This window comes from Moschus berezovskii, chromosome 17 (assembly GCF_049115385.1).
Source record: "Moschus berezovskii isolate FMDL1 chromosome 17, NW_MosBer_1.0, whole genome shotgun sequence".
NCBI classification, from domain to species: domain Eukaryota; kingdom Metazoa; phylum Chordata; class Mammalia; order Artiodactyla; family Moschidae; genus Moschus; species Moschus berezovskii.
The window spans coordinates 79,759,709-79,778,411 of NC_142476.1; the positions used below are offsets into that span (position 1 = coordinate 79,759,709).

Here is an 18,703-nt window from a genome sequence, read left to right on the forward strand (position 1 = left end):
AGAAAGAAGTTTTCAAGCTGTTGCCGACCAGTAGCCAAACGATGCTTATTCAGCCTGTTTTCTAAAGTCATCAGCCTGGGGCTCCAGCTTTACCCGAAGTCTTGAAAGTTTGCTGCTGTGACGGTAGTTTTCAAAAATTAAAGGAATGTAATCTTCCACAATAATAATGACTCAAACTGCTTTTTCAGACATTCAGGTACTGAACTCCAGAGAGAGAAAGGAGTTGTGGAAAGGAAAATCAAATCAGAACACACTGAGGAACCACAGTCCCTATAAGTGCTAATGGGTCACCAAACCAGGGTAGAACCCACACGTCGGAACCCCTGTGTTCACTTTGACAGCTAATTTGGCTTAAAAATAATAAAAACAGAGGTAAATCATTAACTTTACTCTGAAATATACACATTTTTAGGTATCTGGGGAAAATCTATCAAAATGCTTCAAGGAATCATTATCCACTTACATGTCCCTGCTACATTCTGAGCAAATCACACTACTCAGCAAGAGAAATAAATCTTGAAAATCAAACACTAACTGTGCCAGAGAAGTAAGAAAAAGAGTAGTTCAATATCACCGGCATTGATCGTTCTTCCTTCTTTTCAGCGACTAGAATTTGTTGACTTATCCAGGAAGCGCTTAGCACTAAGGCCTCCTAAGACAGTTGGGCTTGACTAGGAATTATCTTACTAGCATCTAATCACTGTGGACAAGCTCTGGGTTGTATGTCAGTCCTGGGATGCCTTCTCAAATTCTTGTGGAGACTGACCTTTGCCTGTCTTCCTAGTTTTTTCAATAAAGTTTAGCCACTAACATCTGGTGCTCAGGATCAATTTACTGAGGGAAAGAAATGGCAGACACTCCCTTTATCCCAGTGCAAACACCAGTGGAAGGAGCCATGGAGTAAAAGAGGCCCACATGGCTCCTCCATTATGGTGGTGGTTGGAGAGATCCCATACCTAAGAGGGAATGTCTGTAGGCTGTGTCACTTCTGGCTACTGATGTCTCACGTTAAGTTTCTGGATCTCTGCTTTCAACATTAAAAAAGTGGTTCATGCCAAAGAGGACAAGTTCCAGATTTAGGAGAAATACATGGTGATATATAACACACGATTTGAAGACTACACTCATTTCCTGTGGCTGCTGTAACAAATTATGGCAACTTTAGGGACTTAAAACAACACAAATATATTATCTTGTAGTTTTGTAGGTCAGAAGTGTAGCATGAACCTCACTAGAAAAAAATCAAGGTGTCAGCACACTTTTGTTATTTTCCGAAGGTCTAGGTGAGAATCCCTTTCCTACTCACCTGGGTTCCCGACAGAACTCAGTTCTTTGAAATTTTGGACCAATGTCTCCTTAATCCTGCTCTGAATTAGGGTCATCTTCATCTTCTGGGAGCCACCGCATTCTTTGGCTTGGGAACATCTTCCATCTTCAAGGGCAGTAGCAGAGCTCCTTACATTGCTCCCTGGTGCACTTCTCTGCCCTCCTCTTCCACTTTTAAGGATTGAGTGATTAGATTGGGTCTGCCAGGATAATTCATGATAATTCCCCCCCTCTCAATGTCCTTAATCTCAATCAATTAGCAAAGCATTTTCTCCACAGTAAGGTAACATATTCACAGGTTCTAAGAATTAGGCTATGGACTTCTTTGGAGGACGTCGCTCTACCTCTGACAGAAAATGTAGCCTTCTTGAGAAAGTTACACTTCTACAAGACGTTTGTTTGAAAAGTGAGATCTGGGACAATTGTATTTATATGAATATCAGTTTCCTCAGCTATGTAAATGAACGTAGGATATATTCCAGACATCTGTTGTAAATACTAAATGTAGCGATGCATATAAACAGCACTCAGCCCTCAAAACCTCTAAACATGTTATAAATGCAAACCTTTTTAGCTATTGCCATAATTCTACCATATACATTTTTCTTGCTTCACTCTGTATGGAATTTATTATATTACAAATAATCACAGACCATGAAGAATACTTCTAGAGACCAGTGAATAGAAGAAATGAATATAAATTGAGAATGAATTGAGTCGACAAAGAAAGCTATCATTTACTTCATAATTTTTTAGCCTTAATGCTAGAATACAAGCTTCTCCCTCTTTAAATTGCTGAATTTGACTATAATATTTTGTTCAGAATCTTTAAAGACTATGATCATTGGTCTATAATTTTCTTTTCCTTTCTTAATTTTTATTTCTGGGGTGGTATTCATGTTATAACTTTTAGGTTTTGATATTAAAAGTTATTTTCTCCTCTTAAAATAAGAAGGAAATTATTCATCACTCCACTGATTTCTGGAAGTTATGTAAGATTATAATATTTTTTTTCTTATATTTGTGATGAAATTCACCAAATCTGGGCCCCAAATTTTTTTTGAGTGGGAGGGGAAAGATCTTTATTATAAAGATCTATTTATTAATTAGAGCTGAAGATTTTCCACTTCAGTATCAGTTTGGATAGGTGTTTTTTTTTTTAGTAATATTCCCATTTTAAATTACATTTATTGACATAAAGTCATTCATAATATTTACTATCTTTGTAAAATCTCTAAGATTCTGTGAAAATACCTCTCATTTGCTTCCTACTATTAAACAGCCTCACTTGGCATTCTGTTTTGAAAGAACTAACTTTCAGCTTGGGAAATTTTCTCTGTGCTTTGTTTTCTTTTATATAGACTTCTGCTATGTTTTTATGAATTTTTCCTTCTACTTATGGAGGTCTTAACTTGCTCCTGGTTTTCAAGCTTCTTAAAGTAGTACTTGGACCATGTTTTATTAGTAAAGTACAGCATTTCATGCAGTAAATTTCCCTATAAATACAGTTTAAACTGTATTCCACAAATTTTGATGTGCTGTATTTTTTATAATAATTCAATAGTTTCTGATCTCTCTTGTGATTTCTTCTTTGACCTATTAAATTATTTACATGTATCATTTTATTTCCAAATATTTGGGGACTTTGATAGCTATCTTACTAGTTGATTTTGATTAAAACCCTTATGGGCAAAGGACATACTTCGTAAGATATCAATTTTCTGAAGTTTATTTAAATTCAGTTTACATCCTAGCTTGTTTTCCATCTTGGATAATCTTCCTTGTATATTTGAAAAATGTGTTTGATAGAATGTTGTATAGTTGTCAATTAGGTCAATTCAGTTGATAATGTTCAGGTTTTATATATTCTCATTGACATTCTACTTGTTCTATAAATTTATGAGTAGATAGAATTAAAATCTACAACTCTAATTGTGAATTTTTCCCCTCCTTTCCTACTATCCTTAGATTAAATAAATTCTAACTACTTATCTTCTGGGGCTACTGATCTTTTCAGGCAGTCTTTAATCTGTTGTCACACCCATCCAATAAATTTTTTCCTTCAAATATTTTCCATTTTAGTTCTATAATTTCCGTTTGATTGTTTTCTATATAAGTTTAATTTCTCTGCTGCATTTTTGCATCTATCCACTCATTGTGTCTTTTTCACACTTTACATTCTTCAACATATTAATAATAGCTTTTATAACATTGCTAAAGCTGAAACTGCAATACTTTGGCCACCCCATGTGACGAGTTGACTCACTGGAAAAGACTCTGATGCTGGGAAAGGTTGGGGGCGGGAGGAGAAGGGGACGACCGAGAATGAGATGGCTGGATGGCATCACTGACTCTGTGGACATGAGTTTGAGTGAACTCCGGGAGTTGGTGATGGACAGGGAGGCCTGGCGTGCTGGGATTCATGGGGTCGCGGAGAGTCAGACACGACTGAGCGACTGAACTGAACTGAACTGACTGAAGTCCAATTTCCAACATTTCAGATGCCTTGTGGTCAATTTCTCTTGACTACTTTTGTTATTGATAATAGGTCACATTAGATATTTCTTGCATTCCTAATAAATATTTATTGCATATGAGCAAGGAGGAAGGTATAGGAATCTAGATTATGCTGTCTTAGATTATGCTGTTAGGTTATTTTTCTGATTAAATCACTGGTGGATCCCCTTGACTATTTCTGATCAGTTTGATCTTTAGAACCAATCTCTTTCCAATGTATATTAGTTTGAGGACAAAGACTTTGCCTTTAGGCACAGTATTTAGACAAAATCATGACCTTTCTGGGGTATCTCCACTATGGCTGGGTCAGAACTCTAGCCTCCCATACCTACACAAATTCCTGATCTCCATTCACCTCTCAGCCTCAAGCAGCTACACTCTTCTGGGCGTCACAGAGTTGACCCTGCCCATGTACAGTTTGACCCTCAGCCAAGAATCGGCAGAGAACCTGAATGTAGACGTCCAGGGACCCTTTGCATATTTCTTTTTTTCTTACTACCCTGACCCATAAATTCCAAACTTATTATGATCCCCAAACTCATGTCTACCTCCTCAACAAGATTTTTGACTTTGTTTAACTCCATTGGCATCCATTCCAGCCTTATATGTACTCAGGTAAAAAGGGAGAGCAAACCTAGGGGTCACTTCATATGTTTCTCTTCTCACACTGCTCCCAGGCCTTGTTGCCAGTTACACTCTGTGAAAATAACTGTCTTGATATTTTGTCTAGTTTTATGGCTCAGTTCAGTTCAGTTCAGTCACTCAGTTGTGTCCGACTCTTTGCGACCCCATGGACTGCAGCATGCCAGGCCTCCCTGTCCATCACCAAATCCCAGAGTTTACTCAAACTCATGTCCATTGAGTTGGTGATGCCATCCATTAGTTTTATGGTTATATGCTGTCAAAAGGCAAATTTGACTCTTGTTACTCTGTTATGGCCCTCTTCTTTTTTATAGTTTGAATGCAATCTCTATTTAAGGTGAGACTCTAGTTTAAAAATCAAAGCAAGGATTTTGTCTACTGGGTACTGAAACAGGAGGGAAGGGGGCAGTGCACAACTTTTGAAAGAAGGACATAGCCTGAGGACACAACAAAAACCAATAAGAATGAAATGGATCCAAGATGGCAGACAAGTCAACTTCAACTAGACCTTGATCCTCAATCAGCAAGCTAAATGACACACCCAGAGGCATCAAGACAGTTCCAAGTCACCATCAAAAGACCAAAAATTGGGCAGTGACCCAACTCCTGAAAATCTTCACCCCTTCCCCAAAAGAGTTGGAATAACCCACCCGCTCATTCTGTTTAGTTCAGTTCAGCCACTCAATCATGTCCAATTCTTTGAGACCCCATGGACTGCAGCATGCCAGGCTTCCCTGTCCATCACCAACTCCCTGAGCTTGCTCAAATTCATATCTAGCAAGTTGGTGTTGCCATCCAACCATCGCATCCTCTGTTGTCCCCTTCTCCTCCTGCCTTCGATCTTTATCAGTATCAGGGTCTTTTCTAATGAGTCAGTTCTTCGCATCCCACTCATTATCCTATGTAATTAGCCAGCCCATAAAAGCTAACCATGCCACATTTCACAGGCTCACTCACCCTCTGTGATGGCCCATGCTGTCTGTGGGAGTGTGTTTCTGAACAAATCCACTTCTTACCTGTCACTGTGATAAGACAACAAGAACCTGAGTTTCATTCCTGTGGGTTTTGGCTGGGTTTGAGTCCCAGTCATGTGAGTTAGAGTCCCAAGCAGTTTTTTGGTCCAGTTCAAATCCTGGCACGTGCGTTCAAGTCCCAATATGATGAAACATTTTCAGCACTACTGGATCTCCAAAACCTAGATCAGTGTCCAGGAAATACTTAGCACTCAATAAATATTTTTTTCTCAATAAATTAATGAGTTGCTTGGTGGGAAATCTGGGATGAAAACAAATTTATTTGATAAAATAGTTGACAAAAAAAATTGGGAATATGCTTGAATAACCCACTGCTACTGCTAAGTCGCTCAGTCATGACCAACTCTATGCAACCCCATAGACGGCAGCCTACCAGGCTCCTCCATCCATGGGATTTTCCAAGCAAGAGTACTGGAGTGGGTTGCCATTGCCTTCTCTGAATAACCCACAGTGATATCCAAAATGGAGCTGTGTACGTCCATGAAGGCTTGTCAACTTACCTGAAGCCACACAGGCTGGCATTTTCCACAAAAATCTAACCTTGCAGATTTGAATATCAGCATGTCAAGAAGGACCCAACACTCAGTAGAGGCTCATTTTGGCAAAACTCATGAGGCTGAGGTCCAACTTAATAATATAGACTCAGAAATAAAACTGTCACTGGTAGCCACTTCTCTTCTGTGCACTCAAGAAAGGAGCCAAACTATAATAAGATTTTTGCTTGACAAGCTTGAAATTAGAACATTAATTAAATGTTTAAAGGCATCACGCTAAAATAAGGATTGACTTTTTAAATGGACTAGTATATTATTAATTTCATATCTTTGGTGTCCATATTTATAATTGGACAAGATTCTTTATGTTTTTTTGTTTATTGCTGTTTAATGTTTCCTGGCTGTGACAGTTTCTTTTAAAAGTATTCTATTTCATTAAATAAACAAAAACATACCTTAGAACTTTTGTATTTTTAATGAAATTTTGTACTTTACCTTTGTATTCAATTATTGCTTATTTCTTTTAGTAAGTAAAAATTGAGTGTTTTTTTCATGCTGGGGAGTTTTTTTGGCAAATAAGACAAGGATCTTCCTCTCACAAATCTCATAATATAGAATGAGAAACAAAAATAAGCAAGCAACTGCAGCACAATATTTGTTACCCAGTGTACTAGGAAGTCATATATGAAGGATACCCAACTTACCCTTGAGAAACTGGTGAAATCTTTCCAGATTTAATTTCAATGGCTGATACAGACTAACCTGATGAAATCTGATTGATAAAATTGGAGTAGGAAGAGAAAATGTTTCTGATAGAAGGTAAAGACATGTGGCAACATGGTGGCACATGAGTGGAACTCTAAGTTATTTCACTATGCTTGGAGCTTCAAGTGTGAAAAAGATAGTGGAAAGAGATTAAGGCATTGCTGGGAAATTTTAAACAGTGAAGAAACATATTTAGACTTGTACTCTAGAATGATATTACTGACTAGAACGTGGATAATAAACTAGGAAAGTGGAGGGTTGGGAGTGAAGGAAGCAAGAGAAGACTGGAGATAGAATCATCAATTATTAACAGAAGATAGTTAAAATTAGCTATGTAAAAGATGATTCTGATCTGAACAAAGGTAACTCCAGATTGCATTAAAATGAAAAGACAGGTGGACTCTCCTGGTGGTCCAATGGCTGAGAGCCTGTGCTACCAATGCAGGGGGCCTGGGTTTATTCCCTGCTCAGGGAACTATATCCCACATACAGCAACTAAGAGTTCTCTCATGCAACTAAAGCTTTCACATGTCACAACTAAGACCCAGCACAGCCAAATAAAATAAATAATTAAATATTTAAAAAGAGAGATGCACAATATATGAAGGAGATAATGTTGACAATATATGATTATCAATTGGGTTGAGAAGAAAAAAATGGGGATCTGTGAGGATATCAGGGTTGTGGGTTATGATGTTGAGTCGATGGTGTCATTAAACAGAAACATTCTGGGAAGCTTTGGGGTGAAGATAATGAATTTAGCTGTGATGTGATTAGTTTGGTGGGAAATTCAGTGTTGGTGTTTACCAGGTAATATAAGCTTTGAGCTCAGGAAAGAGATCTAAGCTAGAGATGATTTCTGAAAGTCATAGGAATTTTCATTGTCTTGAAGTGTTGAAGTAATTGTCCTGGAAATAGAATTAGAAGGAAGAATGAAGAAGGATAAATTGAGAAGTATTCAGAAAAGCAATTGTTGTTCAGTCGCTAAGTCATGTCCAACTCTGCAACCCCATGGACTGCAACACGCCAGGCTTCCCTGTCCTTCACTCTCTCCCAGAGTTTGCTCAAACTCATGTCTATTGAGTTGAGGATGCCATCCAACCATCTCATTCTCTGTCATCCTCTTCTCCTCCTGCCCTCAGTCTTTCCCAGCCTCAGGGTCTTTTCCAAAGGGTCAGCTCTTCGCATCAGGTGGCTAAGGTATTGGAGCTTCAGCTTCAGCATCAGTCCTTCTGGTGAATATTCAGGGTTGATTTCCTTTAGGATCATGACTCATGTAGCTCATGACTGGTTTGATCTCCTTGCTGTCCAAAGGACTTTGAAGAAAAGCAATAGTCAGAGGAAAAAGAAGAAACTCAAAAGTGTGAGTGACATAGAAAAATTATAAACATATCTTTGTCTACTGACATAGATAGATGTAATATATGGATTAGAAAGAAACTTTTCCACTGAATATAACAGTAAGTCATTCTGGTAAAAATTATTTAAGTCAAGTGTTGAGTAGAAACCACACTTTAGTGTCTAGGGAAGTAAATGAGTGGAGGAGATTAAGAGACCAACTGTATAAAGCTTACTCAAAAGACTTTGTATTTGCAAGCAGAAAGATATAGATCAGTAGCTGGAGAAACAGCGGGGGTTAAAAGAAAAATTTCTTTTAATGATTTCATATGATAAGATTAAAATTCTTATTTTGAGCTAATTAAAATTAAATTTAAATCAAAAAAACTTTACTGTTTTCCAAGATTATTTGTAACACCTTATCTTGCCTGTAGGTGCCAGCAATATACATAAAATAGAGGAAGGTAAGAGGGAAAGGAGTTTCAGGGGAAATGTTATAAGAGGAAGATACAGGAGAATAGACTAAGAAAAGGGAAATAGAAATGGAAAGAGGGGACAAAAGGAAAAGACTGTAAAGAATCCCTGAGAACATCACATTTAACCAGGGAACAAACAATGTTCAGCCAGAGCAGACAATTACATTAAAGTGATTGGATGGCATAAATTAGGAGGTATGCTATCCTAGAATCCTAGGAAGAAGAATATTTCAAAAAGGAGGATATTGTTATTATCAAATGCTGCCAACTGAGAAATCCAGATAGAACTCATGCCTCGTGCAATTTCCTTTTGTAATAACTCACCTGTAAGAGCAGAAAGAGAAATAAGCCACAACCACATGAGAGTTGGATCACTAAAAAGTCTGAGCACTGAAGAATTGCTGCTTTCAAATTGTGGTGCTGGAGAAGACACTTGAGAGTCCCTTGGACAGCAAGGAGATCAAATCAGTCAATCCTAAAGAAAATCAACCCTGAATATTCACTGGAAGGACTGATGCGGAAGCTCCAATACTTTGGCTACCTGAAGTGAAGAGCTGACTCATTGGAAAAGACATTGATGCTAGGAAAGATTGAAGGTAGGAAGAGAAGGGGGCGACAGAGGGTGAGACAGTTGGATGGCATCATCGATTCAACAGACACAAGTTTGAGCAAACTCAGGGAGATAGTGAAGGACAGGGAAGCCTGGCGAGTGGTAGTCCATGGGGTTGCAAAGAGACAGACATGACTTAATGATTGAACGAGTGGAGAACTAATCTAAAGAAAGATCGCTAAGAATCACTTGTATCCAACTCAAATGTGAATTTCACTGAGAGAATTTATCTGAAAAATCTAAAAGGAACATTTTTACCTTTTATTAATGCTCCTACAATGAATGCCCTCATCTCTGTTTCAATACCATATGATTGAACAGCTTCACTTCTCCTATCCCAGAGAAGTAAAATCTTTTATGTCTATATTAAAAGATGTATACATATATGTTTACAACAACCTTATTGATAATAGCCCCATAAAACCTTCAGTGAAAAGTGGAAGTGACTCAGTTGTGTCTGACTTTTTGTGTCACTCAGTTGTGTCTGACTTTTTGTGACCCCATAGACTGTATAGCCTGCCAAGCTCCTTTGTCCATGGAATTCTCCAGGCAAGAATACTGGAGTGGATAGCCATTCCATTCTCCAGGGGATCTTTCCAACCCAGGGATGTAACCCAGGTCTCCTGCACTGCAGGCAGATTCTTTACTATTTGAGCCACCAGGAAAGCCTTCAGTGGTTCAATGGTAATGGTTAAACAAATCTACATCATGGAATACAACACAGCTATGAAAAGGAGGACATTATTGATATATTGATGCATCTCTAGAGAGTCACGGTAGATGAAAAAAGCCATGCCAAGCAATATATACTACATGATTCCACTCATATCATATTCTTGAATTGACCAAATCATTACAATGGAGAACAGATTATTGATTCCTAAAGTTTAAGGAGGGGTTGGATATGGGGAAAATGTGACTATAACAGTAAAGAAGCAACATGAGATATCCTTGGATTCATGGAAATATTCTGTATCTTAACTATATCAGTATCATTATATTTGTTATATTTTACTACAGTTTTATAAAATGTTATATTGGTGGAAACTGGATAAAGGGTACATGGGCTCTTTTATTTCCTATGACTACAGGTAAATGTTTAATTTTCTCAAAGAAGTTAAATGTAAAAAATACCTGTAAGTCAAAAAGACTAGACTATTATAAATAATTGAAAGAGAACTAGTTTTAAACTCAGGTTGTCTTAATGTTGAATTCTGAGTCTGCCACAGTTTTAGCTATGAAATTTTACTTAATTTAGTTTTACAAATATTTTAATCATCAAGATCATCAATACCTTCATCACAATCACCATCAAAACTCATACTTACTATGTGCCAGTTTCTTTTTTAACCACACTTTGTACCTTTTGTCACATTTAATTCTCTAAACAGCTTGCTCAGGTAGATGCTATCATTGTCTTCATTTTAATACTGAGAAACCAAGGTACAGAAAGTAAAAGCAATTCATGCAATACCCATAAGATAAGAAAGTCTCTCAGTCATGTCCAACTCTTTGCAACCCCATGGACTGTAGTCCATGGGATTCTCCAGGCCAGAACACTGGAGTGGGTAGCCTTTTCCTTCTCCAGGAGATATTCCCAACCCAGGGATTGAACCCAGGTCTCCCGCATTGCAGGTTGATTCTTTACCAGCTGAGCCACAAGGCAACATCACACAGTCACTAGTTGAACAAGAACTTGAACCCTAGCAGTCTTCCATAAGACTTGATACTTGCCCCTAACATTCATGGGACTCAGGACAAAAGTGAAAATGGAAGTCCAATACTATATTTCTATATTCTTAACTGTTACAGACCAGGCTAATAAACCTTTAAAAGAAGATATTCTATCCTTCTGTTTTGATACTTGGCAGATTAAGTTTGATTTTAAGATTCTCATACTCTTCCCAGTTCTACCAAATAGCATGGCCTGCCTTCTTCCATTTCCCACCCATGGTTTGGTGCAACACTGTGAGATTCCTAATAATTACATTTGGGTGAACATCCCAGCATGCAAATTCAAGTCATGTCCACATTCAAACCTTGGAGTGTGCACTCCACTGGATCAGGTGCCTTGGGTGGATGAACTTAGCAAAGAGCTCTATGTAAATCCTGGAAACACAAAGTCTTTTTACAGATAATTCTAAGGCCCTGAATTTAAGAAGCATAGTCAAGAAGTTATGATGGTCTCAAGTTGGAATGACTCCTTGGCTGTGTAGGATAATCCTACCACACAGCCCAGGGAGAGGTATGGCTGAGAGAGTCAGCATGTGTGCGTGCTCAGTCATGTCTGACTCTTTGCAAACCCATGGGCCATAGCCCACCAAACTCCTCTGACCATGGGATCCCCAGGCAAGAATACTGCAGTGGATGGTCATTTCCTTCTCCAGGGAATTTTCCCTATCCAGGGATTCAACCCATGTCTCCTACATTGGCAGGTCAATTCTTTACCACTGAGCCACCAGGGAAGCCCAAAGGTCCCTTTTCTCATGTCTAAGTATGATACCTGTCTTATTTCAACAGAAATGGTACTTCTTTTTCATAGTTGTAAAGAAATCAGCTAGTTGATACATGGTCTATCATTTGAAAAGGCTCTGATGGTGGGAAAGATTGAGGGCAGGAGGAAAAGGGAGCGACAGAGGATGAGATGATTGGATGCCATCATTGACTCAATGGACATGAGTTTGAGCAAACCCTGGGAGATAGTGAAGGACAAGGAAGACTGGCATGCTGCAGAACATGGGGTCGCAGAGTCAGTCATGACTAAACAACTGAACAACAACTCTCATATATACTGTGTAAGATGTGTGCTGTGTAATGAAGAAAGTGAAAGTGTTAGTCACTTAGTCTTGTCCTGCTCTTTGTGACCCCGTAGATCCTACAGGTTTCTCTATCCATGGAATTCTCCAGGCAAGAATATTGGAGTGGGTAGCCATTCCCTTCTCCAGGGGATCTTCCTGACCCAGGGATCAAGCCCAGGTCTTCTGCATTACAGACAGATTCTTTGAGCCACAAGGGAAGACCAAGATGTGTGCTACTGCCCTGAATTAGAGAGAAGACACCACACCTCTTCTGCTAACATTCGTGGTTAAACTTTAATATAAAGTAATATATTTTCTCAGAATTAATATTTTATAGTTAAAATATGTCACGTCTTTTCTTGGTAGATGGACTGGAGACTTTTACCAGATTCCTTAAAACTGAATTCAGTGAGGAAAACATTGAATTTTGGATAGCCTGTGAAGATTTCAAGAAAAGCAAAGACCCTCAACAAATAATTCGTAAAGCAAAAGCAATATATGAGAAATTCATACAGAATGATGCTCCACAAGAGGTAAAGATGATTGTAAAAATGTACATTTGCTTGAAAACGTTTTGAGAGAATATGACTTCATTAGATCAGCACTGCTGTACATTCTACCAGAAAGGTCAGAATTTTGTTGAAACAAAAATGGTATCTTTACAAGCCAACCTCATTTTATTGCCCTTCACATTTAAAGCATTTTGCAGATACTGTGTTAAATTAAAAGTTTGTGACAGCCCTGCCTTGAGCAAATCTATCAGTGTCATTTTTCCAACAGTATTGTCTCACCTCCTGTCTCTGTGTCACATTTTGATAATTTTTGCAGTATTTCTTGCTTTTGCATCATTGTTATGCTTATTGTGGTGATCTGTGATAAGTGTTCTTTGATATTACTATGACTTGCTGAAGGCTCAGATGATGGTTAGCCTTTTTTAACAATAAAATATTTTTAATTAAGGTATGTAGATTGTATTTTCAGTCATAATTCTACTGTACGTTTAGACTATCATGTAAACATAACTATTTTATGCACTGGGAAACCAAAAAATCGTGTGACTTGTTTACTGAGATATTCTCTTTATTGAGGTAATCTGGAAAGGAACCTGAAAAGTCTCTGATATATGCTCGTATATAGGTTTCTATATACAAACAGAATGCATTATAGGATAATTAAAAAAATAAAAATAAAGGTATTGCCATGGAAGGAAAGGTATAATTGAAATTACTCCTTGAGATATTTTTATTCTAGACTAAGAGTGAATACAATTAATTGCAACATTAAAATTCATTCGTTTATCATATTAATCACAGCACAAGTAACCTCTTGTAGAAACTAAACATTTTTACATGAGTTAAAGGTAAGAGAAATCAAGAAGCTCGTACCATATACCATTTTAATGTTGGCTCACCTACATGTACAAAGTTTAAGCTGCCCCATAATTCATCCCTATACCTTAAGATAGATGAAAAGAAAGTTTCATAATAGAAAGATAAGCTAAACCTAATGTGGTAATGAATTCAAGTGAAAAAGCAATTGTGATTTTTTTTTCTTTTTTGAATGCAAGCTCAGTATGAGGTAACTGTATGAAAGAATTACTAAAATGGCTAATAAACTAGCAAGTATTACTTGATTATCCTTGAATATGAATTAGAGTTTCTATATTTCTAGTATGTGTTCTAAATAGAGTCTTTTCACTGAAGGATAGAACTTGTAGTCTGTCACTGCTAAGATTTCTGTTTGACTATAAATTGGTATTGTCCACGAAGTAGCATTGCTTGTGTAGACATCATTTTGCATTAAATGACACTTATTTTCCTAGTTTCAGTGTGTTTCAATCTGTTTTGTGTTTCAATGTATTAACCTGTTTTCCCCAAGGCCAGACTTATACACAGGTAAACAAAAGCAGGGCTTCCCAGGTTGGCGCAGTGGTAAAGAATCTGCCTGCCAGTGCAGGAGATGCAAAACACTCAAGTTTGATCCCTGGGTTGGGAAAATCCCTGGAGGAGGAAGTGGCAACCCCCTCTAATATTCATGCCTGGGAAATCCCATAGGCAGAGGAGCCTGGCGGGCTACAGTCCATGAGGTCTTAAAAGAACTGGCCGGGTTGAGTGACTGAGTACACACACATGCAAACAAAGGCAGCTGGTTATGTGGTGTTACCCATCAAGGAAAAGGAAGAAACCTACCTGAAAACTAAAACTTTACCACCAATTATGTCATCAGTGCTTTGATAAAAAACCTTAAACATTTTATGTCTTTAAAAGATAGGCATTTTCAACATACGTATACTTATAGGTGTATAATAAAATGAAAAAAGCTTTGAAATATAGCAAAAGCTGCTGCTGCTGCTAAGTCGCTTCAGTCGTGTCCGACTCTGTGCGACCCCACAGACGGAAGCCCACCAGGCTCCCCCGTCCCTGGGATTCTCCAGGCAAGAACAGTGGAGTGGGTTGCCATTTCCTTCTCCAATAGCAAAAGCCTCACATTGAAATCCCAAATATGTCCCAAACACACTGTTAACGTTCACGCAAAATAATTTAATTCCTATAAAGTTTGGTTTCCATTTTGAAAATGAGTTGAATCTAATGATCTCTAGGTTATGTACCAGTTCAATGGTCCATGATGCTGCATTAGCAGAGATGGAAAGAACAGGCTCACAGAAAGAGAAGAGCCAGTGAAATGACAGCCCAGAATGAATCACTGGATCCCTAGGCCTACAACAGGAAACTCACCTGGCATCCAAGCGCAGTTTGCCCCCTCTGACCCGGAATCAGTCCTGTACTTTTGTTTCTCAAGGTGTTTACTTAAAGAGACTGACTATAATTACTGTTTTGTGGTTATTATTATCCAGGTTAACCTTGATTTTCACACCAAAGAAATCATCTCCAAGAGCATCACCCAGCCCGCCCTCCACATTTTTGATGTTGCCCAAAGCAGAGTATATCAGCTCATGGAACAAGACAGTTACATGCGTTTTCTGAAATCTGACATCTATTTAGACTTGACAGAAGGAAGATCACAGAGACCAACAAGTCTTAGAAGACGATCACGTTCATTTACCTACAATGAATTTCAGGATGTAAAGTCAGATGTTGCCATTTGGTTATAAAGAAAATTATTTTTGCTCATTTTATCCATAAGCTTGTTCATTTGCTTCTAAGATATAGCATGTTTCTGTTAACAAGTGGGTACGTCTTTTAAAATAAGTGCGTCATTTGAAATGATTTTAAAAATGCAAATAAAAACCGTTATTTGTCTAACAATATATACTGTATCAATGGCAAGCCACTCCAGTACTCTTGCCTAGAAAATCGCATGGACAGAGGAGCCTGGTGGGCTACAGTCCATGGGGTCGCTACTAGTCGGACACGATTGAGCGACTTCACTTTCACTTTTCACTTTCACACATTGGAGAAGGAAATGGCGACCCACTCCAGTGTTCTTGCCTGGAGAATCCCAGGGATGGCAGAGCCTGGTCGGCTGCCGTCTATGGGGTCGCACAGAGTCGGACACGACTGAAGCGACTTAGCAGCAGTAGCAGCATATAATATATCTGCCAAAATATTCTTTAAAAACTTCCATTCGACTTCATTTCATTCATAGTCAGAAAGCTCCTTAATTAAAAGGCAGTAAGGAAATAAAAACAGTGTTGTACAAGATTGTAAAGTTAAGTAAAAGTTAAGCTTTTGCAAAATTGTCAACACATTGGCCAATTATCTAGTTTGAAATTTTTTATAGATGCAGACTATACAATGCTCAGATAGACATGTATTTGGACAACACTTTCTATAATGATGAAGCTTCTCTATGGCTTGATTATAGAAAATATAGCAGCAATCCAGTTCTCATAATGGGAGAGGGTGACCATTTGTTCTTGGGTTACTAACCCTGGCTCTTGAATAGCAATCTATCACCTCTAGTTATAAACCAGCACCAGAAACTTTTGGGAGGACACATTCATCTCTACAGAACTTCCAGATCATACGTAACCTAGGTTGATCACTGATAATGTGATCCACTTTTGGGCTCCTTCCAAAGTGAGCATAGACTTACCCAGTCTCACAGAGCCACCACTGCTGGTCACGGAAACATGACCAGACAATGCAATAGCTCCAGGGAGGAGCATCTTCTCATCTGTGAGGGGAACTTGCCACTAAAACAGTGGGTAGTCCATCATTTCAATAATGACCAGAAGAGTTCTATCCCCTGAGTGAGCCTTCATTTTTGGAATGAGAAGAAATAAAAAAGCAAGGAGTCCAAGGCCCTGGGAACTCAGGCATCTGCCACATTGGCTTATATTCAGAAAGTGTTCTTCCACTGATCGTGTTCTTGTTCCAAATCTCATCTCACTGAATAATTTAATACTATATTATTCAAATAAGATGATGCTAATAGTTATATATTTTCTTCCTATAAATGTGTGTTGTGTGGTCTGTAAATGTTGGTATTTAAAATGCCATACATTTGGTTTTGGCAAATGTTATTTTAGTTGAACTATAAAATATAAATCTGTATATCACCTATAGAAATAAATATTTTTTAATTTCTTCATTTGTCCAGTTAATGTTTATTTGGTCACTAAATTCTCTCACTGATTATTGATTATCCGTCCTGTCATCAAATTAGGCAAAGGCATATTTTCTTATTTTAGAATGACATTGGAGTAGAAATTATTAATTGAGGTGTTTTGTCACTGATCTTAATGCTAATATCAACTCCCAGTATTGTGAATATGAAAACAAGGTATTATGCATTTCAAAGATCAACTAAGAAAATTATTTTTCTATTTTTTCTTTGGTTAATTGATATTTTCTTTGTTTGCAGCAGTCTCTTTTCAAAGAGTTTGATTGCTTTATGCGTAGAGTTAAGACTGTATACAAGCTTTCTGATCTCATAAAAAAAAAACCATGGATTGATGTTAACAGCATTGCTCAAGGAGTACAAATAGCTAATATGTAGCTTTTTTCATTTGTAATGCTCTTCAGAAGCATCTGATATCAAATAAATTATGAAATACTCCATGAGACCCTTCAAAATCATACCAGGGATTTTTAATGAAGCCAAGCCCTGACTTCAAGGAGAGTGTGTCTGTGGAGGGATGAATAGCCAAATAAAGGAAACAAAATAAGCAGTTGTAGAAGTCAAGTAAAAAAAACATGCAGACAGTACTGAAAGTTGGCTGAAGGAATTGAAGAAATATATAATGAAAGCCCAAGAATCTTAATATCTGAGCTCCCCAATCAGACGCCTGATCCTCAGACATTCATTTAACTTCTAAGTATCTTTATTTCACACATCTCTTCAAGATAAGGACTCAGGATTTCTAATTTTCTTTATGGTCCTCACATTTATGGATTCTATTCATTTATTGACCTGATATTCCTCAAAGCACCTCTTGGTTGACACACAAATTAAATTTCTGAGGCACATAACTGCAGTCAGTGAAGGAAAACTTCAGACTAAAAGTTAACATGGGATATTGGTCTAAGAATAGGAAACAATTTTGTTTAAAAAAAATTAGAAGTATAGTGAAAAGAAAAAAAAATCACAGGAAATATAATTTAAATTTTTATTTTACGTATGGCCAGTAAAAAAAAAAAGGGGGTCAAAGAAGCAATTTGACTTCAAAGAGAGACTTGGGTTGAATTAGATGTCTTGAGGTGTCATGAAGCACAGAGCCAAAAGTCAAACCAGACTGTCACATTTTGTACATAATAGAAGATCAATAAACAGCCTTGGAATCTATTTCAGCAAAAGGTAAAATCTTTACAATGTGGAATATTTTTCTTTAAATCCTGGCTCTGCCATTTTTCAAGAGCAACATGTTGGCAAAGTTACTTAAATATTCTGAACTTCAATTTCTCATCTGTAATATTTGAATAAAACATTTACAGTGTTCTTAAGATGATTAAATGTTAAAATACTTGTAAAGTACCAAGTATAGATTAATTTATTTTAGTGCATGGGCAGGATTATGAAAAGCATTCCCTGTATTTAAGTACCACCTTTTAATTATAATATAAAATTTCTAGTAATGTCTAGATTACAAATCAAAGAAATATCCTTTGAGAAAAATGAGATTTCCTGAATAAAATATAGGGACAGCTATTGCTCTCACAAAATCTTTTTTAATTTTGTACTGCAAATAACTAAATAATGACTTTTAGCTAAATGAAAAATATTGGAATATTAAATACAAATTTTTGTTTTAAAAGAAAAAGCTGAAAACAAAGCTTGACTATTTGGTTATGTGCAGTATAGTCAATCTTTATGAGCAAAAAAGGGGACAGTTTATTGAAGATACACAAGCCCTGAAATTCTCACAGACTCAACTATAGACTCAACTATAGTTCTCCATGCAAGAATACTGGAGTGAGTTGCAATTTCCTTCTCCAGGGATCTTCCCAACCCAGGGATCGAATTCACGTCTCTTATGTCTCCTGCATTGGCTAGCGAGTTCTTTACCACTAGCACCATCTGGGAAGCATAATTAAAAGCAACATTTAAAAAAATCATATCACTTGAGAAACAAGAGAGAGAAATTAGCAGCATGAGTGATAAAGTATTGCATTTAATAAAATTAAAAACTAGTCCTCAAATGTGATTTTAAAAATATAATCATTCTTTATATTCTAAATGTGGACTTTGCTTTCTAATTAAATTTTCTATAGTAAAAATGTGACTTTTAGAATTTATAACC

The 18,703-nt window shown here is 37.3% G+C and overlaps 1 protein-coding gene across 1 annotated transcript in view; it reads left to right on the top strand.

Moving 5' to 3' along the window:
* The window catches only part of RGS18 (regulator of G protein signaling 18), a 27,634-nt gene extending 11,084 nt beyond the window's left edge, over positions 1 to 16,550 (top strand). The window contains exons 4-5 of the mRNA XM_055419915.2: positions 12,367 to 12,533; positions 14,855 to 16,550. Of these exons, the coding sequence (XP_055275890.2) occupies positions 12,367 to 12,533; positions 14,855 to 15,112 (425 nt within the window). The 3' untranslated portion in view covers positions 15,113 to 16,550. The remainder of the gene's footprint in view (positions 1 to 12,366; positions 12,534 to 14,854) is intronic.
* The last annotated feature ends 2,153 nt before the right edge of the window (positions 16,551 to 18,703 follow it).